General features: G+C 37.0%; 1 protein-coding gene across 2 annotated transcripts in view; it reads left to right on the top strand.

Annotated features, from left to right (window-relative positions):
• The window catches only part of EDIL3 (EGF like repeats and discoidin domains 3), a 537,490-nt gene that overhangs the window by 219,870 nt on the left and 290,377 nt on the right, over window positions 1-27,243 (top strand). For both annotated transcript variants that reach the window (XM_066381791.1, XM_066381790.1), the window contains one exon: window positions 11,098-11,226. In XM_066381791.1, coding sequence (XP_066237888.1) covers window positions 11,098-11,226 — 129 coding nt within the window. The remainder of the gene's footprint in view (window positions 1-11,097; window positions 11,227-27,243) is intronic.

Below are 27,243 nucleotides of genomic sequence, written 5' to 3'. Positions count from 1 at the left end.
GTGATGAGAGCCAAGTGAAAATAGTTTTAATTAAGGTGTTAATTGTTGATACATAAGAGTGCCTTGTCAGCCAACTCTAACAATAAATGAGGGCTCTGGTTTCTTTCATGAACTCCATTGCTTTAAGAAAACAACTACTCAGGAACTATAGTGGTTTGAAGAATACCTCCCCAAAATTCCTCTCTACAGGGAATCTCATGATGTGACCCTATTGGAAATAAGCACTAGTTTTCCAGGGCTGCCATAACAAAATACCACACCCTGGGTGCCTTCAACAATAGAAAGTAAGTTGCTTACAGTTCTCCAAGTGTGAGATCAAGATGTTGGCAGATCGTTTCCCCTGAGGCATTTCTTGTTCAGTTGTCAATAGACAACTTATTGTTTTGTCTTCACATGACTCTTTTCTGTGTGTGTACATTACTGGTGTCTCTTTTTGTTGTATCTAAATCTCCTCTTCTTATAAGAGAAATTGGATTACATTAAGGCCCATTCATATGGCCTCTTTATCTTAATTACCTCTTTAAAGGTCCTGTTTACAAATATAGTCACATTCTGAGGTACTTGGGCATAAGGCTTCAACATAGGAATCTAGAGGGAGCAGAATTCAGCTCATCATGGCTTTCCAGCGAGCTGAATGGAGACCTTGAGATGAAATGGTGGATCAAGGAGAGCACTAAATCCAATGGCTGGTTTACTTATAAGAAAAGGAGAGATACAGAAAAGAAGATATGTAAGGATGGAGGCAGAGCCTGACCAGGCAGTGGAGCAGTGGATAAGCAGGCATGGCCAACATATGGCCCGCAGGCCAGATTTGGCCCGCGTAATGAGTTTATGCCGCCCGCGATTAAATTTTTAATATCCTCCACTACTTTAAGATCTCAGCTACTGAGAAGCAAAAGTGTCTTTGATTATTGGAAATCAAGATATTTAAGAAGATAGTGATACACGGAAAAGAATTCCGCATGTGACTAATCTAGGGTTAACTTCCAATTGGTCAAATGGATTCATGATACTTCTTTATTTTTTTTTTTAAAATCCATTATAAAGATTTACAACTTTTGTCCTCGTCTGTACTCGATATGAACTATTTAACATTTAGCAGTGATGTGAAACTCACATTCTTTTAGGCGGAGTTTGCCAGTGTGCACCCAAGGTCAAACAATTCATTATTTTTGTGATCAAGTGTGCTGAATCAAGTGGCATTGTAGCATAGACAATAGCCGCAGTTGATAACTGAAAATGTGTCCAGGCTGTTTGTAAAACGAAATAATTGTTTTAATTGTGATATATCCCTTCAAGCTCATTCTATTAATTAAATATTGTTTCGATTGCGATACAGTTTTTTTTTTTTTTTTTTTTTTTTACAGAGACAGAGAGAGAGTCAGAGAGAGAGACAGATGGGGACAGACAGACAGGAACGAAGAAAGATGAGAAGCATCAATCATCAGTTTTTTGTTGCGACACCTTAGTTGTTCATTGATTGCTTTCTCATATGTGCCTTGACCGTGGACCTTCAGCAGTCCGAGTAACCCCTTGCTTAAGCCAGCGACCTTGGTTCCAAGCTGGTGAGCTTTGCTCAAACCAGATGAGCCCACGCTCAAGCTGGTAACCTTGGGGTCTCCAACCTGGGTCCTCCACATCCCAGTCCGATGCTCCATCCACTGTGCCACCACCTGGTCAGGCGATTGTGATACAATTTGGATATTTATACAGTATGTAATTATATTTTTATTAAAATAATATTGTATATTAAAATTTTTTTCACTCACAGTCATAAACAAATGACATAATAAAATTTTTTTTTACTGAAATGAATCGTTTTTGTTTTTAACATTTTTTAATTTTAATATTTTGTCCAGCCTGTGAAAAAAGTTTTCTTTCTAATCTGGCCTGGGGGCACAAACTGTTGACCATGCCTGCGATAGAGTGTCAGACTGGGATGTGGAGGACCCAGGTTCGAAACCCTGAGGTCGCCAGCTTGAGCATGGGCTCATCAGACTTGAACATGCGCTCACCAGCTTAAGCGCGGGATCACTGGCTTAAAGCCCAAGGTTGCTGGCTTGAGCCTAAGGTTGCTGGTTTGAACAAGGGGTCACTTACTCTGCTGTAGCCCCCCCCCCCCACACCCCAGTCAAGGAACAGATGAGAAAACAACCAATGAACAACTAAGGAGCCACAACAAAGAACTGATGCCTCTCATCTCTCTCCCTTCCTGTCTCTGTCCCTCTGTCCCTCTGTCTTTCTCTCTCTGTGTGTCTCTGTCACACACACACACACACACACACACACACACACACACACACACACACAAAGCTCAGATGTAGAGATGTAGAGATTAGAGTTATGTTGTTACAAGTCAAGGAATGTCAGGAACCACCAGTAGCAGGAAGAGAAAAGGGAAAGGAGGATTTTTCTTAAGAGCCTTCAGAGGGAGTGTAGCCCAGATAACAGCTTGATTTCAGACTTCAGGCTTCCAGACTGTGGGAGAATACATTTTGGTTGTTTGAAGCCACCAAGCTTATGGTAATTTACTATAGCAGCTCTGGGAAACTAATACAGGGTTTCCAAAACACCTTATTAGCCACTAGTCATCTCAGTGCCATTCTATAGACAGTTGTGTAGAGAGAGTCTGATCTTAATTCTTGAGAGGAAAGTTTATTGGTGTGTTTAGCCCCAGATTTCAATTTTCATAATCTATTCAAATATTTTTATATCCAAAAAAAGAATTTGTTGAATTTTCTGATTCTTTCCTAGAAGTAAGTGTTTTATACTTATTTGTAGTTTATCTACCTCTATATAAACACTAAATACACAATTTCCTCCTCAAATGGCTGAATTTTTCCTTTATATTTTAAAGAGGAAGAGACAGAAGTAAAATGGTTTTAAAAGCATCAATCACCGGTTGGCTCAGTAGTAGAGTGTCGGCCTGGCGTGCAGGAGTCCCAGCCAGGGCACACAGGAGAAGTGCCCTTCTGCTTCTCCACCCCTCCCCTTCTCCTTCCTCTCTGTCTATCTCTTCCCCTCCCGCTGCCGGGGCTCCATTGGAGCAAAGTTGGCCTGGGAGCTGAGGATGGCTCTATGGCCTCCGCCTCAGGTGCTAGAATGGCTCTGGTTGCAACAGAGGAACGCCCTAGATGGGCAGAGCATCACCCCCTGGTGAGCATGCCGGGTGGATCCCAGTCGGGAGCATGTGGGAGTCTGTCTGACTGCCTCCCTGTTTCCAACTTCAGAAAAATACAAAAAAAAAAAAGGCATCAATCATATGAATGTTCCCCCCAAATAATGTTTTCTTCTTCAACTGATTTTAAAATAAAGTGGCAATGGTTCAAAATAACAACCTCCAAAATGTTTAAAACTTATTAAATGTTAAACCAACACTATAGCATGACAATGTGAATGTAACTCGCAGACCAGAATGTGGAGTGGACTTCTGGGTCACCATTATTGCTATTTCATTGTACTGTTAGAACAGTTTGTTAGACTAGTTCTTGCAATTGCCTTGTTGGCATGTTCTTATTACATAATAATGTACATCCATTTTTAATATCTAACTACCAATGTTTTAGCAGTTTAATTTGTAAAATTGACCAAGGCTGTATACACATAATCACAGGAGAACTTTGACCTATTTACTTCCTAGTAATCTGATTACATGCTATAAAAAATTTATGATTTAGGGTATAGTCTCTAAATGTGTGAAAAGCTAACCATGTTACACATATGGGAATAGCATCAGTTCTCTATTGTGGGCATTGTGAGAAGGGATGCAGAAAAGAAACAGACCATACAGATCTGGTGCTTTTGTGAGCAGTTAATCTTGTTGACACACTTACAAGAACTTGCATAAAAATGCCTGGAAAGCATGCTTCAAATTCAGTTTTTCATTAATATTGATCATCTGTTGTCCCCATTGTGTGACGAGCTACTTAAAGATTACCTACAAAAGTATTACAGCATTATCGATTTTAAAACTCCTTAAAGTCTCTTGTATCTTGAAAGTCCACTTACATTTTCATTGTGAAGAGTGATATTACCAAGTGTTGTTGTCTAATCAGATAAGGACTTTTTTGAGTACTAATTAGAACTGAAACTCGTAATCACCACTCAGTAGACTCCTTTCGTACATCTGTAACACCAAAAACAGCAAACTTTTAAAAAGATACTTTTTGTTTTTACAAGCTCTAACTGGTTAAGTAATCCCTACTTGTTTTCAAATTGTGCTCTGGTATTAAATTGTTTTCAAAGCTATATATAAGTTTGAGATGTGTGTGCGCGCGCACGCACACACACGCTGACATTACAGAAAAGACATGAGCTGCCCCAAATACACCAAAGTTTTGATCACAAAAGTTAAGAATGTAATCCTTTGTAATAATGAAATTCTAGACCTAAATTTCCAGAAATCATTACATAAACAACAACAAAATATTAATTCTGAGTATAGTATATTCACAGTAAAGGATAGTCATTTAAATTACCTTTAAAAAATGAGGTACAGCCTGACCTGTGGTGGTGCAGTGGATAAAGCGTCGACCTGGAAATGCTGAGGTTGATGTTTCGAAACCCTGGGCTTGCCTGGTCAAGGCACATATGGGAGTTGATGCTTCCAGCTCCTCCCCCCTTCTCTCTCTCTGTCTCTCTCTCCTCTCTCTCCCTCTCTGTCTCTCTCCACTCTAAAAATGAGTAAATAAATAAAAAAATTAAAAAAAAATGAGGTACATAAACTGGATAACTTAGTATTTTCTTGTATTGTGAACTTACTCTTCCAGCTGCTAACAACTTAACTTCATTTAAAGTATTTATCACAAATTACTAGCAGAATGTTCAGCACATAATAGGCACCAAATGAATAAATTATATTCAACCTGAAATTTAAGAAAAAAAAAATTGTTGCTAAACAGGTTTAGGGTCAGTTTGCTACTATCTTCACAGTATAAGCAACAGTATTTGCTATAGGTGATGATTATAATTTATTAGTGTGCCTAGACCCTAAAATACTATTTTCAGTATCAAAAGAGAGAAGATTATTGGAGGGGGGAAAACACAAACCCAAACAAGAGTTTACTAGGATCTTTAATTCCCATATGATTAGTTCACTTATCAATGGAGATAGAAACCTGAAAACTGTTATAGGTTTTAAATGTTTCTAACATCAAAAACAAAACTTTCGCCTGACCTGTGATGGCGCAGTGGATAAAGCATCGACCTGGAAATGCTGAGGTCACCTGTTCGAAACCCTGGGCTTGCCTGGTCAAGGCACATATGGGAGTTGATGCTTCCAGCTCCTCCCCCCTGTCTCTCTCTCCTCTCTGTCTCTGTCTCTCTCCTCTCTAAAATGAATAAATAAATAAAAAAAGAAAAGAAAAGAAAACCTCATAAAACAAAATTAAAAAAAAAAACAACTTTCTGTCTGGCAAGTAAATTAGGGAGTTGAGAGATAGATATTGGGCTTCATTTATTATGTTATTTTTCTGTACTAACTTGCATTCTGATTATTTCATGTTGTTGGTACTTTAAGTAAATGTCTTTATTTAAACAGGAATTGTTAAATTAGAAGATCAAAACATTACTAATGAAAGTATACAATATTACATTTTTCTTGATTATATATCATATTTGCTAGAGTTAAGATACATGTAATCATTATGAAAAAGTATACATTCTAATGATCTGTTATTTACAATTGTAATACTATTGCAGATGTAATACTCTTGAAGCTTAAACTGTATTAGGGACAAAAATATTGGAACCTAATTATAAATGTAAAGAATTTGAATCTTGCCTGACCTGTGGTGGCGCAGTGGATAAAGCATCAACCTGGAAACGCTGAGGTTGCTGGTTCAAAACCCTGGGCTTGCCTGGTCAAGGCACATATGGGAGTTGATGCTTCCTGCTCCTCCCCCCTTCTCTCTCTCTCTCTCTCCCCTCTCTATAATGAATAAAATCTTTTAAAAAAAATGCCAGGTCTTTCTTACTCAAGCAATTTGCCAAGATATGCAGAAAGAAATAAAATTAAAAAAAAAAAAATTTGAATCTTGAAAGCTGTAAAAAAGTTACAGAATGTATCTTAATTAATTACTGAGTGAATAAACAAAGGATATGGCCCTGGTCCATTTGCACAGTGGTAGAGATCGGCCTGGCATGTGGATGTCCCCAGTTTTAGTCCTGGTCAGGGCACACAGGAGAAGCACTCCTCCTCTTCTTGCTTCTCTCTCTCTTTCTTCCTGTCCCCATCCTGCAGCCATGGCTTGATTGGAAGGAGTTGGCCCCAGTTGCTGAGATTGACTTCATGGCCTTAGGCTCATGTCAATAAGAAGAGCTCAGTTGCTGAGCAGTAGAGCAATGCCCAAGATGGGCAGAGCATCACCCCCTGGTGCACTTGCCCGGTGAATCTCCTTGTTGGGGCACATGTGGGAATCTGTCTCTGCCTCCCCTCTTCTCACTGAATAATAATAATAACAATAATGGATACTAATATCTTATAAACCTGAATTTGAAGGTGGTTTAGGCAAAAGATATAAGGGTTGTAACTCTATTGCCTTACCCTTGCTTATTCAAAATGTATCAACCACCTACTATGTCCTGATCATGAATCTTCCCACAGAGAATTTACAGGCTAATGGGGGAAGAGCAACATGCAACCACTCCTTTCAACATTCTATCATGAGTACTCAGAAGAGTCTGTGCAAGGCATATAATATCATCCCACAGTATAATGATTAGGGACAAAAATAAACAAAAAAAACCTGTATGTTGGGCAGGGTCCATGTCTTACTTATTCTCACAGTATAAGAAACACTCTATGAACCCAAAATATATTATTACAAAATAATATTGGGGAAATACTCATGTTTGACAGTTGATTTCAAACATAGCTAAACTAGAGTACTGTTAGCATATAGCAAAGCCTATCTATCTATATTCATAATATCTAATATACTCTAACCTTTTCCTGAGAATACTCTGAAATATTTCCATTTAGGAAGACTTTCGATTCCTTTATTATGTATAGGAATCTGTTTAGTGAATCCATGCTGATTCTATTTGCATCTGTCAAGACTAACATATAAATAAATACACAAATCAACATGGCAGGAAGTATGGCTTAATAGAAAGTACATAGATTTGCAGTAAGGCAGATTGTATAAAAATCTTGGATTTTCCAGTTAGATGTGTTATTAAACCTCTTCCAGCAAGGCTGTTTTCTTTCCTCTAAAACAAAAATTTTTTTAAATACCTATTTTTACACAGCATTTTAAAAAATACTACGTATATTTCATATTCCCTAGCATACAAGGCACTCCAGACATTAAATCTTAGTTCCATTTGCCTTCCCTTATCTTCACCCTTTTAAATAAAAATCACCGAATATCTTGAGGTAAGACACAGCGGTCACAACCTCTGTAATAGGTAATCTTTTTCTGAGACTAGATGTAAGCTGAGGTCATGATGTCCTTTGGGGTGTAAATAAAATGAGCTCCAACTCTCTAACTCATGTCTTTTGGGAATCCCAGAGGCTGCACCAAAATTGCTGGACAAGTTTCACCTATGCCCTCAGGAAATATCTAGAGTATCTAAGACTTTAGATACCTCTGTCAGCTCTGTCTCTTCAGGTTCCTGTATTCACGGACTCTTGAATCCCTTAGTGTCATGTATTGTAACATTCCTTCCCTTCTGCCAAAATGAGGGACAGCACAGCCCTATTTCTTGACTTCCCAAACACCACACTCAGGTCAGTACTTAGTAGGCGCGAGTGTAGATCTGAATACTCCAGCTGAGACCATTCACATGACAGCTGTGCAAAAAATGTCAATTTAAACTATGGACATGTCAATTTCTTACCAGCTACTTTTATCCACATATTGTAGACTCTCAACACACAGCCTGACCCCCTCTCCTCCTGAATTCTGCTTTCATCTCTGCTTTTAGGAGCCCCTTTCCTGGGCTTTCCCATCTATTCCTAAACTCTTCCCTTTTATGCAGACCCATTAACACATACTCAACTTCTAGCCAAATTCTACTTCTCCAAAATTATAGTAAGCTTGAGTAAACAATATCATCTATCCCAGGGTCATATTCGCCTCTTCTTCTTCAAAGATATCTCTATCAACCATCTTCCTTGGCTTCACAGCTTTAACTGCTTCCAAGAAGTGCAGAAGACTTATTCAGTTTTTGTTTGTTTGTTTGTTTGTTTTTTTAACCTCTCCTTCACTTAACTCTGTGGAAGGAAGCATGGAAAAGATTTATTTTTTTTCTCATATAAATTACATTATTCTCTTAAGGGATCAGGAATAGCTTAATCATTTTGAGATTTAATAACTTTTATCCTAAGAGATATAATTCCTTAAACCCAATTTTTCTCACATTAGCTGTTTTTCTTGGGAGGGAAGTCACTGAATTCTTATTAGGCTTTGTTTTCTCATTGGCAAAATTGAAAGATTAGAGTAGGTATCTTCAAGACTTCTTATTTGTTCAAAATTATATAATTCTTTGACCATGATTATTTCGATTTATTTTTTCTTTTGCAGTTATATGTATAGTTTTCAGTTTCCACTTAATAAAAAAGATGAAGGAATGCATTTCTCTGATTTTGGAGTGAACCAGAACTCCAATATCACTTTTACTTTATTCTCTTTTTCTTAATTAGTTGATTCTCTAAGGAATTATTGTTTTAGAATAACAGATTCTTAGTTTGTGACCTGAATGCATTATTCACAGAATTTATTTGAGAAACATTCTATCTTTCTGACCTTCAGTTTTTTTAAAATGTAAGAGAGCAGTAATGACCACCATCTCATCAAGTTACTGTGGGGATTAAATGAGATTATTTATGTGAAAAGAATTTGTAAATTGTAAGCCATCATGAAATGCTAATTCATTTGAAAGGACAGAACATGTAGAAACCGAGAAGAGGAGAGATGTATTCTGTAGCATGATTTGCATCTCTTAATGATAAAAGTAAATAATTCAGTCACCACAATATTTATCACTGATAATGGACTTTCTTCCTGTCTCAATCATTGGCAACATAGCAGCACTTCCAGGGCATGTATTGGTTTGTATAATTGACATGTACTGTACAGCATAAAAATGCTTACTTAAGTAAGTGTACTGGTATGAAGAATATGGAAAAAAATCACAGATACATTGATTTCTTTTTACTTTTTAAAATCAGACTTATCAGGAAGTAAAGAACCAGACAGTGTTGAGTTGCCACATTGTTTCTTATTTCATGAATATCTTTTTTGTTCAGTTGTTCAATCATTAATTTTTACAAAACGTTAGAGTTATAAAGTCTTGCCTCAATGCAGGGCAATGTTGCCCAAATCCTAAATGGTTCTTGTTATTGACCTCCTATTTCACTGCTCAGAATAATGATGATGAATTTCCTTTTCCAGCAATGACCCATGCTTGAGGACCGTCTCCTATTGCACTCTTTCAGAAGCCTTGCCTGGTGGATTCCATCCACTTGCCTCAAGTTATCACTATTCTTGTGCCCAATTCTTTTCTCTTCCCTTTAGTTTTTGCTGAAACTATTTATTCTTTTTCTTAACTAACCTTCCTCCAGTATTCTGGGATTCAACCCTTCATACATAATCAAAAACTTGATTTAATTACTTCTACTTTTTTTTCCTAATATATGGATCTTCACTTTCTCTTTAGTAATTTATCTTTCACTTATTAAGGTATTTTGTTTTACTCTTCCTAACAAATAAAGACAAAATTAGAGCATACCATATATTTTCTGGTGTTCTTTCTTCATTGCTCAAGGTGAGCTTTTTCTTTCTTCAGATTGCCTTTTCCCTTCACAGTCTCCATTCTGAATTCTGCCCTGAGTCAATTAGCATCTTCCAAAAATCCAACTATAAGACAGAATTAAAGGTACAAAAGGTTTATTGGGAAATGTTTGTATGGAGAGGGGGAGGAGCAATAGGAAGCAGAATTAACCTTCAGGCTGTGACACAAGGCTGTCACCTCTGAAAGGAGAAAAAGAAGGAAAGAAAATTGTATAGAAAAAGCCTTAGATCATTATACTTTTTGTGAAAAGCCCAGCCATTTTAAAGGGGCACCCAGAATGAAGAATGTGTACGAGGAAAGTTCTGGGTCAGGGGACTAGCCCAGTGCCCCACCTGCACTATGCTGGCAGCTGGTTTACTCCAAGGGAGATTGAACAGCACACTTACCTTGGGTGTCACAGGCATCAGTCACTCTGGCGAAGTTACTTTCTTAAAGCTTACAAATGATTATAAGCTCTCTCTCTATATGCAACTTTTTTTAAAAAAATATTTTTTATTTATTCATTTTAGAGAGGAGAGAGAGAGAGAGAAGGGGGGAGGAGCAGGAAGCATCAACTCCCACATGCGCCTTGACCAGGAAAGCCCAGGGTTTCAAACCGGCGACCTCAGTGTTTCCAGGTCGACGCTCCATCCACTGTGCCACTGCCTGGTCAGACTATATATGCAACTTTTTATGAGCTACTTCTTATTGATAGGCAAAAATGAATGGTTCTCCAGAAGTGTGGCTCATCACAAACTCTTAATAAATAGTTTATAAAAGTATTGCAACCAGCTATTCACATCAATTTGGCCTATATGGTTACAGTCATTTTCAAGTTTATTCATTTACCAGCAGGGTATAAAGCTCTTCAGTCATCGTAACTGCAGAAATTGTCTTTCAATACTAAGTTATAAACATGCAAAAGATATTTTACAATTTGAAGACCTAAATAACAATACTTTACATAGTGCTAATATGTTTTGCACAGTTAGTATGTGTCACACAAATATCCATTTTATATGTATGAATTTTTTTATCTGTATCATTACATTTTGAGGTAGATCTATTAGTATTGACATTTAACAGAAGGTGATACTGAGGCACAGACAGGTTAAATAAATCCTTCACAATCACTAGGCTAGGAAGCAGTTAAACCAAGATTCAAACCCCTTGGTCTCCAGAGCCCACACAACTAGCCCATTTCCTGTACCACTGATATTCAAAACACTTCTCTATAAAGCAGTTAATTGTAAAATGTTGACCCAATGTTTACTTTAAAGTACATGCATAAATCGGTAAGAATTGTTATCTGTCTTTCAGGTCCTTGCATTCCCAACCCATGCCATAATGGAGGAACCTGTGAAATAAGTGCAGCGTACCGAGGGGACACATTCATAGGCTATGTTTGTAAATGTCCCCGAGGATTTAATGGGATTCACTGTCAGCACAGTAAGTTATCCATGATCTTTGTGCTTTTATTATTATTGAGTGCAGAGTATACAAGTCATTATCATTCTTGTTTGTAGTGGAACAATAGAATCTTTGAGCAACAAAGAGCATTGGACGTTGGCTAACACTGCTTCTCTCTCAAGGAATATACCACCTCTCTGGCCACGGACTCCTAGATCGTGTTCAGTCCTCCCCGTGACACCGGTGCTATCCATCTTTTGTTGACCTTTTCATTATTGTTTAGCCACACTTGCAAAATTTTACTCTTTAAATTAAACTGAAACTTATCTCTTTTTTTATACTTTCCCTGAAGCTACCTTCTTCAAGCTTTCCAGATACAATTCTGTGCAGTAGTTTCAGAGGTGATACCCAGGAAAGAAAACAGCACCCCACCCCCACCCTATCTATAAGCCAGTTTCCTCCTTCTTAACATGTTTGTATTTTTAGCATGAAAATCTCTGAAAACTCAGTAAGTGTGGTATTTGCATTTCTCTCTTTTATCCCCATTCTTATTTATCCTGGTAAGTTAAACAAAATATGTCCACTTGTGATGATTTTTTTTCTCAGAAGTATGACTCAGCATAAATGCCGAATAAGTGGGGTGGGCCATTAACTGTGTAGGGGTCAAGAAGCAGTGAGGCCACACTGGACTGTAAACTGTGGGAGAAGGTTCTTACAGAGGCTGCAGTGTGTGAGCTGAGTTTCGATGGAGGGAGAGGATGTTGTTTAGAGGGAGATCAGTAGAATGAATGGCATGTGGTCGGAAGCATAGGGATAGGAGCCCTGAAGAGTGGTAATTAAGAGGACGGTGTTAGGAATGAGTGAGCCAAAGCTGGGCGTGTCAGCCAGAGACAGATTAACAACTGCTGGTAAAAAAGACAGTATGTCCCCTGCTCTGAGACTTTGGAGGCATTTCATCCTTGTCAGAAGACTTGTCATCCCTAGGAGTTTGTGGAGTTCCTGTAGAAGCCTGTTAGAGGACAAAGGGCACTTGTACTCCTCACAACTGGCATTTGTAATTATCTCTAAGAGCTCAGGTCACCAAGAAGGAACTGGGAGGCTATTTTTCTTTGCCTGAGTTACTGAGGCTGATTCTCCTTCACTACTGATTCTCTCCCTCACGACTCAGCCTTCACACAGGAACACCTTAGCACATGCGCAGAAAGACAAAGATGGTAGCATAGACGCCTCCTGGTTGCCTTTCATTAGTTCACATTCACTTAACCTCATGAAAACAATATATCTAACTTATTAACAACACTGCAAAGTATGTCAGAGCAGTGCCCAGAGGGAGAAGCCTGGCTGTCCAACCCGAGCGCCTCAGCGCAGAGCTGCTGGCACACAGCACACACAGGGACAGAGGAAAACTCCTTGGAACTGAGAACAGGATCTCCATGAGGGGCTGTTGTCCAGTGTGCAGAGGCAGGAACTGTACCCCAGGTAATGCATAATATCCTAACTTCCTCTTTCTAGGCTGCAGGGCATCAGGAGGAAGAGGATCAAGTACACAGAAGCAGTCTTACTGTTCACAATCCTTCAAAAGACAGCATCTGGAAGATAAATGTAGATCCTTTTGTCACTTTACATTTCATATTTATGATCCCTTTCACCCAAACTACTGCTGATGTCAGGGTGAAATTAGGGCTGGCCCTTAAACCAGAGGTTGAGAAACTCCAAATCTTAATTCTAACTAATAATATCTGTACAATAACACAAATTTTTTTCACATCTCTGGGCTTTGTTTTCTTCATATTATAAAGAAATATTTATTCCAGTTATCTTTAAAAGCCTGGAAGTTTCACTGAAGGCATCAAGCCATGTCTTTATCCCAATATAAGTGAGACTGGTGTAGACAGGTGGAAGGTATCCACCTGCCTCTGACTCCCACACAATTTGCTGGCTGTGAGTTCTCTCAAGAGAAACATTAGGTTTGGAGAAATAGACAAATCATTTTTATCCCCATTCTACACAGTAGAACAACTAAATCTTTTCTCTCATAGCTTACTCTATACTCAAATAAGCTCATCAATCCCCATAATTGTGCTGAATTTCAAAGCTTATTACGAAACACAAAGAAACCCTCCCCCATACAGCAGCTGATGCGCCACAAAACCTTAAACCGATGTCAGGAATTGTAATGGAAAGCCCGAAGCTGAGCTATTCAATTCAGAACTGGGTTTTTGTGGTCTAAGTAAGCTGGTCCTGATAACCTGAAGTGTATCACTATAAGAAGCAACAGACAATAGAGGGGAAAGAACTGGGTTTGGCATCAGAGACTTAGATTTGACACCTGACCTTTCCAGTTATTGGATAAATGACCTTGAGCCAGTCACTTGACCTTTCTGCAACTGAAAATATATAAATCTAGGACTAGAAATAGATTATCTTTGTTTCACACCAGCTAGGAAAGTATTATGATTACATGGGTAGCTTGCTTACTGTACAAAGATTATCAAGGCTTCCCTTTTATAGATGAAATTGAAAAGGATTATATATTGGGAAAGTAGATTTCAAAATGCTGGGAGCACTGAGAGCTTTTCCAGGTAGGTAGAAACAAAAGAATTTTTAATTCCTGAAAGAACTGCTCAGTACTTGGGTTTGTTTTTATCAATGATAATAGTTTCATGGGCTAGAAATTCTACAAACCTTGCTATTCATGGTGTGGCTATGCACCAGCATTGCCTGGATGCTTGTTAGAAACGCAGATGATCAGGTGCACCTCGCACCAACTGAAGTGATTGCATATGGAAGTTTGACAAATACTGCCTGGGCCTCTTAATAGCTAAAGGGAATGATTTCGTAGATTAAGGTAGCAACTTCTGCATTCATTTATATAACAATAATTAGAGACAAAATATTTACTGTGGTTTTTGCAAATCAAAACTACAATGAAAATGAGAGCTATACCAGTATAATATGAACATTTCTTTGGGAAAAGAATATTAAAAAAAAATTCTTCAGACTTTATATGGGGGAGCTATTTAATTTGTTCTATTGACAGCATATGAATTAAATAGCTTTTGGAATATAGCTAAATAGTTAAAGAATTTTAAGTTTCATGATACAGGAATGACAAATACATAGTTAATAGATGTGGTTTAATAACTATTTTATCAATATGTTACAAATTAGAAAAAATGTTTTTAGTGCCAGCATTAATATTACTCATATACATTTTTTTATAAATTAGTAACTATTGGTTTTCAGAACAGTTTTTAATTTATAGAAATATTGAACAGAGAGTCTGTGTATATCTCTCTTCCTTCATAGTTTCCCCTATTATTAACATCTTGCATTAATATGATATATTTGTTATAATTGATAAAACAGTATTAATAAATTATTATAAAAGCCCATAATTAATAATTGGGTTCACTATTTACAGTGTATAGTTCTTTGGTTTTTGAAAAATGCATAATGTCAGGTATCTGCTATAGCTTCATATAGAATAGTTTCACTGACCTAAATGCTCCACATACTCATCCTGTTTTCTCCTCCACCCCCACCATGGCAACCACTGATTTTTGTTTTTTTATTATCGCCATAGTTTTCCCTTTTTCTAGAATGTCACACAGTTGGAATCCTACAGCATGTACCTGGAATCATGTAGCATGTAGACTTTTCGGACTAACTTCCTTCACTTAGCAAAATGCATTTAAGGTTCTTCCACGTCTTGTTGTGACTTGACAGCTCTTTTTTTTTAAAAAAACCCACTGTGATATAATATTTCATTTTATGGATCTACCACAGTTTGTTTATTTTCAACTATTGAAGAACATTTAGTTGCTGCTTTTTGGAGAAACTATGAGTAAAGTTACCATAAACATTCAAGTACAGGCTTCTGTGTGGACCTCAGTGTTCAACTCATTTGAATAAGTATCTAAGAGTGTGATTGCTAAATCATTTGGTAAGAATACATTTAGTTTTGTAAAAAACTGCCCAAATGCCTCTCACAGTGGCTGTACCATTTTGCATACTGATCAGCACTAAACGATAGCTTTTGTTGTTTTGTATTCTCAGTAGCATTTTTGTCAGTGTTTGGGATTTTAGCCATTACATACACTTCTGTGGTACTGAAATTAGCATAAGTTTATAATTTTATAAAACTAATAATGATCAGTATTGGTTTTATATGGAATTACCAAATTATACGTGTTCTTAAAATGCTATACCATAATGCGAAATATATATATATATATGCATATGCATATATATACATGTATGTGTATATGTGTGTGTATGTGGTTAGTATAATTATAAAAGATAAATTATAGGATTAGTTAAAAACCAAAATTACCTAGAGTTTAGACTTTTGAAAGGCATTTTTAAGCAACTGGTTTTCTGTTGGGAATCACATTTGAGACTGGCTAGAATTAACCTATTTTATTTGTTGCCTAGTAGCAAATACAATGCCTTAGGGAAAGACCATCACTTTGTTCCCAGAACTCTGCCTTTCTTACCAAGGACGGCATTCTGCTCATTCTTTCCTACTTCTGCACAGCTCTCAGCCTTTGACTCCTTTCCAGAGCACCTTTCTTAGGTTTCTAGTCTTTGAGGAAGGAGAGTGTTTTAGGTGTCCACAAATCCCTAAACAAAAAATGGACTGCTGTAAAGAAATGGCACATTTTATCAGACTAGCTCAAGATGATATGCTTTCTAGTCCTTTTGCCCACTGAGAAAGTTGGTAGTCTAAAACTTTCCTCTTTGTATAGTATGTCAACTATTGTAAACCAGTTTGTTCTTAACTTTATACTATTGATTAATGGATTTATACATTCAACAAAATATTTTTAGAGTCGTGTTGTAACATATATTTCACTTTTCTCAGAGTTAGCCAATGAAGTTTGCTTTTTTGAAGATCACTGATAATTGGATTAATTACATATTTGTCAATTCAAGTTTTTTCCAGTTCATGGTGCTTGTTAAACATATAGAATCTTGTTGGTGGTGCTTGTTAAACGTATAGAATCTCAGCCCTATTGAATCAATATCTTTGGTCGGTATCCTGAATATGTTAAAGCATTTATATGATGTTTAGGTATACCAAGTGTGAAGACTACTAGCTTAAAGAAATACCTTTAATTTCCAAATTATACTGAAGGATGCATGCTTTTAGGGGAATAATTTTGGATTAGACCTGGGTTTTTGATGCAGTTCTGCTTTGATCAACTGATGGAGAGTCTGTTAGCACTTAATGGTTCTGTGCTTCAGTGTTCTCATACAATAATTCAATTCAATATAATTCAATTCCAGAAGCCCTGAGAACTTTACCTTGTGTTATATTCAGGAAATAATAGGCTTATAAAATTGAAGGTGATAATTCTTTGCCTTATTTCCTTCTTCTTTATAGACCAATATTTTTAAATATGTTAGGAATATCTATTGGTTCTTAATTTTTCCTCATTTTCAAAACATATTTTAATTGTAATTTTAAAAAAATGAGTGGGAAGCTTCTTTTGGAGCTTTATGCTTGTGTATAAGAATTCTTTTTTAAACATCCTTAACTCTAATAGGTAATTATTATTTCATTTAACTACTCTTTCCAATTTTAGATTGATGGCTTCTTTATTTTAGATTTTCTACTAGAGGATAAATTTGCCCTAATAAAGTGTGCATTTCAATACTGTGGAAACTTTACCTGGACTTATCACTGACATTAGCAAACTGTATAACTTGCACAGGTTAAATATAAAGACCTCTAAGAAGACTTTCAAAATAGACTCTTCTCCAAACCCCAAAACTTTACTGACTGTGGATTGAGATTTCATATTTTCTTGTTCACTGATGTTTTTGCTGGTTGGTGTTATCCCCCTTAACTATAAAAGCCATAGGTTCTTCAACTTATATAAATATAAATTATCTGGCAGTGCTGATAAATATTCAGATTCTTCTTGCTTATTCATAGATAATCCAATTTAATAGATTTAATTTTGGACCCAGGTCTGACTATTAATGAGTACCCTCTGAATCTGACACTAATGATTCTGGAACATTAGTTCTCAGTCTTGGCTGCACATTAGAATTACCTGGAAACTATAAAAAACACTGGTGCCTGGCTCCCACACGTGAGACTTTGATTTAATTGGTCTGGTGTATGGTCTAGGAGCTTTAAAACCTCCCTGGATGATTCTAATGCGGTCAGTGTTCTAGAACCACACTGAGAGAAATTGCTATGTCTTAAAGACACTAAGTAGAGAAATACTCAAAGAGAAACCAAGTTTAGAATATACAAATGTCATTGCACACTAAACATATAATCAGGCAACCTTACTGAATTGTGCTATTCAACCTTTGTTTAATATAATGGAAATCATCTTATAGCAAGAACCCTTAACTATTTCAATCAATCAAGCCAGAGGAACATATTAATTTCCAGTTCCTTTTTTGTGTGTGTGATAGAGACAGAGAGAGAGACAGAGAGAGGGATAGACAGATAGGAAGAGAGAGAGATGAGAAGCATCAATTCTTTGTTGTGGCTTCTTAGTTGCTGATTGATTGCTTTCTCCTATGTCCTTTGACCAGGGGGCTACAGCAGAGTGAGTGACCCCTTGCTCAAGCCAATGACCATGGGGTCATGTCTATGATCCCACACTCAAGCCTCGAGTGACCCTGTGCTCAAGATGGTGAGCCCACTCTCAAGCTGGCGACCTTGTGGTTTTGAACCTGGGTTCTCTGTGTCCCAGTCTGATGCTCTATCCACTGCACCACTGCCTGGCCAGGCTTAACTGTCAGTTCTTAAACTATTTATCCCTTAATCTATCGTCAGTAACCAGAATTCCAAGGCATTTTTACTTTCTTGTTTTCATCCTTTGCAGGACTCTCACAAAGAACACTGTCCTGGCAGATGTATGTAATGAATATTTAAATGGAGACACTATTCAAATACAGTACAGACTATTTGTGATTTTTGCAATGAAATACTCAGATACTTACAAACTCAAAATATGTATTTGAAAATTGCTATTTAAATAACAGTTAACTGGCCCTGGCCGGTTGGCTCAGTGATAGAGCGTCGGCCTGGCGTGCAGAAGTCCCGGGTTCCGGCCAGGGCACACAGGAGAAGCGCCCATCTGCTTCTCCACCCCTCCCCCTCTCCTTCCTCTCTGTCTCTCTCTTCCCTCCCGCAGCCGAGGCTCCACTGGAGCAAAGATGGCCCGGGCGCTGGGGATGGCTCCTCGGCCTCTGCCCCAGGCACTAGAGTGGCTCTGGTCGCAACAGAGCAACGCCCCGGAGGGGCAGAGCATCACCCCCTGGTGGGCAGAGCGTCGCCCCCTGGTGGGCATGCCGGGTGGATCCCGGTCGGGCGCATGTGGGAGTCTGTCTGACTGTCTCTCCCCGTTTCCGGCTTCAGAAAAATACAGGAAAAAACAAACAAACAAACAAAAAATAACAGTTAAATGTTCTTTTTTTTCCGTTACTTATTAAAAGAAATGTGGTGATAAGAAAAACATAAACTCTGAACAGAAATATGTTAAACAATTTTGCCAGAAGGTTATAGTTATGAAGATGGTGTATTTATACTAATAGGATTGACTCTCTGGAATTGATTCACCTAGGATTTTCTAAAGGATATCTGCAGGAATAGTATTGGTACCACGAATACCATCTTTAAACAAATGGTTGCATGTAATTCAGATTTCCCAGGCCTCCCAGCTTGTGTTGAGGTTAACATTGATTTCCAAATTGCTGTTGCTGTTAGCTGCCACTTTCCATAGCAGTTGCCTATGGGGAACCTCATTCTCCCCTGAAGTCCTCCCCAGTGGCCACCAGGCAACTGAGGCTGCCCATGATCAGAGAAAATACCAGAGCAGTTGAGCCTTTTCTTTTTGAGAGATAAAGATTGAGAGAGAGAGAGGAAGGGAGAGAGATGAGAAGTTTCAATTCATAGTTGCATCACTTTAGTTGTTTATTGGTTGCTTCTCATAGGTGCCTTGATTGGGGGGGGGGGGCTCAAGCTGAGCCAGCGACTCCTTGCTCAAGCCAGCAACCTTGGGTTCAAGCCAGCAGCCATGGGTTTTAAGCCAATGACCGTGAGATCATGTTGATGATCCCACACTCAAGCTGGTGAGCCTGCGCGCAGGCCAGATGAGCCCACACTGCAGCTGGCAATCTTGGGGTCTCAAACCTGAGAACTCTGCATCCCAGATTGACCCTCTACATCAGCGGTTCTCAACCTGTGGGTCGCGACCCCGGAGGGGGTTGAATGACCAAAACACAGGGGTCGCCTAAAGCCATCAGAAATACATATTTTATTTAAAAATGTATTGTATAATAAATATGTATTTTCTGATGGCTTTAGGCAACCCTGTGTTTTGGTCGTTCGAACCCCTCCGGGGTCGCGACCCACAGGTTGAGAACCGCTGCTCTATATAATACAAAATTTAAAAACAGCTTTGTACATCAACTATTCATGATTTCTCCAGCACTAACTGATACAAAGCGCAAATGAGATGGCACTTTTAGGGACAGCAGCTTCAGATCCAGAAAAGGGTGATGAGATGTGTATCATGTGGCTAAATCAGTGGCAAAAACACTGTGCCACCACGGGTCATGCAGGTTGAGCCATAATGACTTTGATTTTTATTGTGTTTCTGGAGATTGGAAGTCTTGTGGCTTTTCACAGACACTCATACAACCTTTTACTCACATCTTTTACTCCTTAGCCTTCCTGCTTCCTGCCCTAACTGCTCTTGCATTCAGGGCTCTACCTGCTACCTCAGGCATGTTGGGGGACAGGTACCATGTCCACAGCTCCCTTATTCTCAAATCTACCATCATTCCCAGGGAATTCTTTGCAGACTCATTTAACTGCAATCAGTTATAAAAGCAATACCACCTGTGCATGTGAGATTACATCTCCATAAGGCTCTGAAGTAACTCATCTAACAAGTGTACGTTAGCAAGTATATGGTAGCACTGTTTTGGACATATGGATATAGAACTGAACCAAAATAACAAAGTCCTGGTTTCAAAGGGATTCCATTCTAATGTGGAAAAATGATAATAAAACTATGATACAAATATCTACCATACAGCCCAGAGATTGCACTCTTGGGCATTTACCCCCGAGAAATAAAAACTGAAGTTCACACAAGAATTTGATTGTGGATGTTCATAACAGTTTTACTGATAATAGTCAAAACTAGAATGAACCCAGATATATTTCAACAGGTGAATGGTTTAAAGAACAGTGATATGTATGTATGTGTGTATGTATGTGTATGTGTATATATATATGTGTGTGTGTGTGTGTGTGTCTGTGTATTCCATATATAATATATATATATATATATATTATATATGGAATACTCACTATTCAGCAATGAAAAGTAAAGAACTATCTCCAGGAAAACTAAGCCAATAAAAAAAGCCAATCCCAAGATAATTCCAATCATATAACATTTTTTTAAATAACAAAATTTTAGAAATAGAGGACAGATTAGTGTTTTCCAAGTGTTAGGGAGTGAGGGTATGAAGGTGAGTGTGGTTATAAAAGGACACATTGTGGTGTTGGAACTATTCACTATACTGACACAAATCTACAGATGTGGTAAAATTACATAGAATTACTTAGATTCACACAAATGAATAAAATTCAAACTAGAGAAATCTGAATAAGATTGATGTGTTATAATATTAATATTTTAGTTGTGCTTTATATCAGAGTTTTGCAAAATGGTAATCATTGAGGGGAACTTGGTAAATTGTACATGAGATCTGTTATTTTTATTTACCAATACATATGAATCTACAATTATCTGAATAGAAAACTAAATTTACAAAGATAACAGTAATAGTATATAATATCAAGTACTGATATGTGTTAGAAGGATAGGGACTATAGAACAGTTATTTGAGTGCTATTTTAGAGCATGGCCAAAGAAGCTTTCTCCCACCAAGTGACTTTGAGCTGAGACATGAAAGAAGTCCGGGGCCAGCCAACTAACCAAATGGAGTAGCAAGCTTAAAGTCCAAAGAGGGGTATGCATGAAGCATGGTGAATAACGAGGAAAGGAAGCCAAAAGGAGTCAAGGGACTGAGCAGTAGTCAAGGGACAGGTGATGTATGGACTCATAAGCCATAGAGAAGACTTTATTTTATTGTAATTACTGAAGGACACCTAGGAGGGTGGAGAGTACATGAACTAACTTCTGTTTGGAGAATGATTGTGGCCACAGATGGAGAATGGGCTCTGTTAGGGGTAAGAGTGGAACAACTAAGACCAGTTGGGAGATGTTGGTGACTTGGACTGAGGTGGTCATGAAGAGTTAGAAGCTGAACAATGTTCAGATTTGGAAAATAACTTAAAGTAAATTATATTGGGCCCATACTAATAAACTTCAGTAGCATTATATATATATTTATTTACTTCTTGTCATAGTTTTAGGCAGTATTATAATTTCCAGTAGGCATTGTTATTGACTTTTCTTTCCTGCTTTTAACAGCATAATTAGGATAGAATCAAGAGTTTTAAAGAAAAAATATATAATTTACACATATATACATGTATGCATATATAATTAATACCTTAAATATATATATTACTTAAGAAAGTTAATTTTTAAACTCTGGTAATTTTAAAGGACCCAAAAAACTATGCCTTTTGATATGCTGTCACTTTAATTTGTACATTGGCTGAGTCTTAATAGTAAAATAAAATATATTTTAGTTTTTTTCTGATTTACTTATTTCACTCAGTATAAAGTTATCAAGGTCCATCCATGTTGTTGTAAATGATCCGACGTCATCATTTCTTACGGCTGAGTAGTATTCCATAATATATATGTACCACATCTTCTTTATCCAATCCTCTATTAAAGGACTTCTTTTTGTTTCCATGTTTGGACACTGTGAACAATGCTGCAATGAACATGGGACTGCATGTGTCTTTACGTACTAGTGTATTGCAATATTTGAGTTTTGGGGGTATATACACAGTAGAGCAGGGACACTCAACCTTTTTATACCTAACTCCCACTTTTGTATCTCTGTTAGTAGTAAAAGTATCTAACTGCCCACCAGTTCCACAGTAATGGTGATTTATAAAGTAGAGAAGTAACTTTACTTTATAAAATTTACAAAGCAGAGTTAAAGCATATAATAATTATTACTTACCAAGTACTTTATGTCAGATTTTCACTAAGTTTGGCAGAATAAATCTTTATAAAACAACTTACTATAGTTATATCTATCTTTTTTTTATTTTTATTAATTTTAATGGGGTGACATCAATAAATCAGGGTACACATGTTCAAAGAAAACATGTCCAGGTTATTTTGTCATTCACTTATGTTGCATACCCATCACCCAAAGTCAGATTGTCCTCTGTCACCTTCTATCTAGTTTTCTTTGTGTCCCTCCCCCTCCCCTTTCCCCTCTCCTTCCCTCCCCCCACTCCTGGTAACCACCACACTCTCGTCCATGTCTCTTAGTCTCGTTTTTATGTCCCACCTACATATGGAATAATGCAGTTCTTGTTTTTTTCTGATTTACTTATTTCATTCCGTATAATGTTATCAAGATCCCATCATTTTGCTGTAAATGATCCGATGTCATCATTTCTTATGGCTGAGTAGTATTCTTTAGTGTATATGTGCCACATCTTCTTTATCCAGTCATCTATTGAAGGGCTTTTTGGTTGTTTCCATGTCTTGGCCACTGTGAAAAATGCTGCAATGAACATGGGGCTGCATGTGTCTCTACATATCAATGTTTCTGAGTTTTGGGGGTATATACCCAAAAGTAGAGGGATTGATGGGTCATAAGGTGGTTCTATTTTCAGTCTTTTGAGAAACCACCATACTTTCTTCCATAATGGTTATACTACTTTACATTCCTACCAGCAGGGAATGAGGGTTCCTTTTTCTTCACAGCCTCTCCAACATTTGCTATTACCTGTTTTGTTGATAATAGTTAATCTAACAGGTGTGAGGTGGTATCTCATTGTAGTTTTGATTTGCATTTCTCTAATAACTAAAGAAGATGAGCATCTTTTCATATATCTGTTGGCCATTTGTATTTCTTCCTGGGAGAAGTGTCTGTTCATGTCCTCTTCCCATTTTTTTATTGGGTTGTTTGTTTGTTTGTTGTTGAATTTTATAAGTTCTTTGTATATTTTGGATATTAGGCCCTTATCTGAGCTGTTGTTTAAAAATATCATCTCCCATTTAGTTGGTTGTCTGTTTATTTTGTTGTCAGTTTCTCTTGTGGAGCAAAAACTTCTTAGTCTGATGGAGTCCCATTCATTTATTTTTGCCTTCACTTCCCTTGCCTTTGGAGTCAAATTCATAAAATGCTCTTTAAAACCCAGGTCCATGAGTTTAGAACCTATGCATTCTTCTATGTCAGCAGTTCTCAACCTGGGGGTCGCGAACCTGGAGGGGTCGCCTAAAGCCATCGGAAAAAAGCATAATGCATATCAGGTATTTACATTCCAAATCATAAGTGTAGCAAAATTACAGTTATGAAGTAGCCACCAAAATTATTTTTGGTTTGGGGTCACCGCAACATGAGGAACTGTATTGCGGGGTCACAGCATTAGAAAGGTTGAGAACCACTGTTCTATGTACTTTATTGTTTCAGGTCTTATATTTAGGTCTTTGATCCATTTTGAATTAATTTTAGTACAAGGGGACAAACTATTGTCGAGTTTCATTATTTTGCATGTAGATTTCCAGTATTCCCCGCACCATTTGTTGAAGAGGCATTCTTCTCTCCAGTGTGTGTTGTTGGCCCCTTTTTCAAAAATTATTTGACAATATATATGTTGTTTTATTTCTGGGCTTTCTATTCTGTTCCATTGGTCTGAGTGTCTATTTGTCTGCCAATACCATGCTGTTTTGATTGTCGTGGCTCTATAATATACTTTGAAGTCAGGTATTATAATGCCCCCTGCTTCATTCTTTTTCTTTAGGATCGCTTTGGCTATTTGGGTTTTTTTTATAGTTTCATATAAATCTGATGATTTTTTGTTCCATTCCTTTAAAAAATGTCATTGGAATTTTGATGGGAATTGCAGTAAATTTGTATATTGCTTTCGGTAATATGGCCATCTTGATTATATTTATTCTTCCTATCCAAGAACAAGGAATATATTTCCATCTCATTGTATCTTTTTCAATTTCCCTTAACAATGCTTTGTAGTTTTCATTATATAGGTCCTTTACATTTTTTGTTATGTTTATTCCTAGGTGGATTATTTTTTTTGCAATCGTGAAGGGGATTATTTTTTGAGTTTGTTCTCTAATGTTTTATTGTTGGCATATACAAAGGCTATGGACTTTTGTATGTTAATTTTGTATCCTGTGACCTTACTGTATTGGTTTATTGTTTCTATTACTCTTTTTGTAGAGTCTTTGGGGTTTTCAACGTAGAGGATCACATTATCTGCAAAAAGTGATACCTTTACTTCTTCTTTTCTGATATAGATGCCTTTTATTTCTTTATCTTGTCTGATTGCTCTGGCTAGATCCTCTAGCACCATGTTAAATAAGAGTGGAGACAGTGGACAACCCTGTCTTGTTCCTGATTTAAGGGGGAAAGCCTTTAGTTTTATGCTATTTAATATGATGTTAGCTGATGGTTTATCATATATAGCCTTTATCATGTTGAGATGGAACATTCTATGCCCATTTTGTTGAGGGTGTTAAACATAAAATTGTGTTGTATTTTATCGAATGCCTTTTATGCATCTATTGATAAGATCATGTGGTTTTTGTTCTTTGTTTTGTTGATATGATGTATTACGTTAACTGTTTTACATATGTTGAGATTCTGGGATGAATCCCACCTGATTATGATGTATTATTTTTTTAATATGTTGTTATATTCGATTTGCTAGTATTTTGTTTAGTATTTTAGCATTTGTATTTATTAGAGATATTGGTCTGTAGTTTTCTTTTTTTTTGTGCCATCATTGCCAGGTTTCGGTATGAGGGTTATGTTTGCCTCATAAAATGTGTTTGGAAGTATTGCCTCCTCTTCAATTTTTTGGAAGACTTTGAGTAGAATCGGAACCAAGTCTTCTTTGAATGTTTGATAAAATTCACTGGTATAGCCGTCTTGAGCCTGGACTTTTATTTTTGGGGAGGTTTTTTTAATAGCTTTTTTCTATTTCTTCCCTGCTAATTGGTCTGTTTATGCTTTCTGCTTCTTCTTGACTCACTCTAGGAAGGCTGTATTGTTCTAGGAATTGATCCATTTCTTCTAGGTTGTTGAATTTAGTGGCATATAGTTTTTTGTAGTATTCTACAATAATTCTTTGTATATCTATGATATCTGTGATGATTTCTCCTTTTTCATTTTGGATTTTGTTTATATGAGTCCTTTCTCTTTTTTCCTTGATGAGTCTTGCCAAGGGTTTGTCAATTTTGTTGATCTTTTCAAAGAACCAGCTCCTTGTTCTATTAATTTTTTCTATAGTTTTTCTGTTCTACATTTCATTTATTTCTGCTCTGATTTTTATTATCTCCTTTCTTCAGCTGCCTTTGGGATGTCTTTGTTCTTCTTTTTCTAGTTCCTTGAAGTGTGAAGTTAAGTAGTTCACTTGGGCCCTCTCTTGTTTGTTCATAGAAGCCTGAAGTGATATGAACTTCTCTCTTATCACTGCTTTTGCTGCATCCCATAGATTCTGCTATGTCGTATTGTCACTTTCATTTGTCTGTATATATCTTTTGATCTCTGTGCTTATTTCTTCTTTGACCCATTCATTTTTTAAAAGTATGTTGTTTAGTTTCCACATTTTTGTGGTTTTATTTTTCTCTTTTTTGCAGTTGAATTCTAGTTTCAAGGTTTTATGGTCAGAAAATATGCTTGGTACAATTTCGATTTTTTGAATTTGCTGATGTTATTTTTGTTGCCCAAGATATGGTCAATTCTTGAGAATGTTCCATGTACACTAGAGAAAAATGTATACTCTATCGCTTTGGGATGAAACGTCCTATAGATGTCTATCATATCCTGGTGTTCTAGTGTTTTGTTTAAGGCCAATATATCTTTATTAATTTTCTGTTTGGATGAACAATCCAGAGCTGTCAGCAGTGTATTGAGGTCTCCAAGTATGATTGTATTTTTATCAGTTTTTGTTTTAAGGTCAATAAGTAGCTGTCTTATATATTTTGGTGCTCCTTGGTTTGGTGCATATATATTAGGAATTGTTACGTCTTCTTTCTTTATCTTATTTTTATTAATTTTAATGCAGTGACATTGATAAATCAGGGTACATATGTTCCAAGAAAACATATCCACATTATTTTGACATTTGATTATGCTGCATACCCCTCACCCAAAGTCAAATTGTCTTCCGTCACCTTTTATCTGGTTTTCTTTGTGTCCCTCCCCTCCCCCCACTCCTTCTCTCTTCTTCCTCAACTCCTCTCCCCCAATCCGTTACCATCACATTCTTGACCATGTCTCTGAGTCTCATTTTTATGTCTCATCTATTTATGGATTCGTACAGTTCTTTTTTCTGGTTTACTTATTTCACTTTGTATAATGTTATCAAGGTCCATCCATTTATATTAGTTATATCTTCCTGTTGGATTGCTCCCTTTATCATTATGTAGTAGCCTTCTTTAACTCTTACTCTATTCTTTGTTTTAAAGTCCATTTTGTCTGATATAAGTATTGCTACCCCAGATTTTTTTTCATTTCCATTTGCATGAAATGTTTTTTTCTATCCTTTTACCTTCAGTAGTCTATGTGCTTCTTTTGTTTTAAGGTGTGTCTCTTGTAGACAGCATATGTACAGGTCCTGTTTTCTTATCCATGCAGCTACCCTATGTCATTTGATTGGATTATTAATCCATTTACATTTAAGGTTATTATTGATATGTTGTTATTTATTGCCATTTTATTCTTTAAAGCTGTATTCTTCTTTTGCTATATTCTTTTCCCACTTTGATTTGTTTACACCATGCCTCTTAACATTTCCTGCAGCATTGGTTTGGTTGTAATGAATTTCTTGAGGGTTTTTTTTTTTTTTTTTTTTTTGCCTGGGAAGCTTTTTTTTCTCCTTCA

This window comes from Saccopteryx leptura, chromosome 4 (genome assembly GCF_036850995.1).
Source record: "Saccopteryx leptura isolate mSacLep1 chromosome 4, mSacLep1_pri_phased_curated, whole genome shotgun sequence".
NCBI classification, from domain to species: Eukaryota; Metazoa; Chordata; class Mammalia; order Chiroptera; family Emballonuridae; genus Saccopteryx; species Saccopteryx leptura.
Note: the sequence above shows the minus strand (reverse complement) of the source record. Positions and strands in the feature narration are given on the sequence as shown.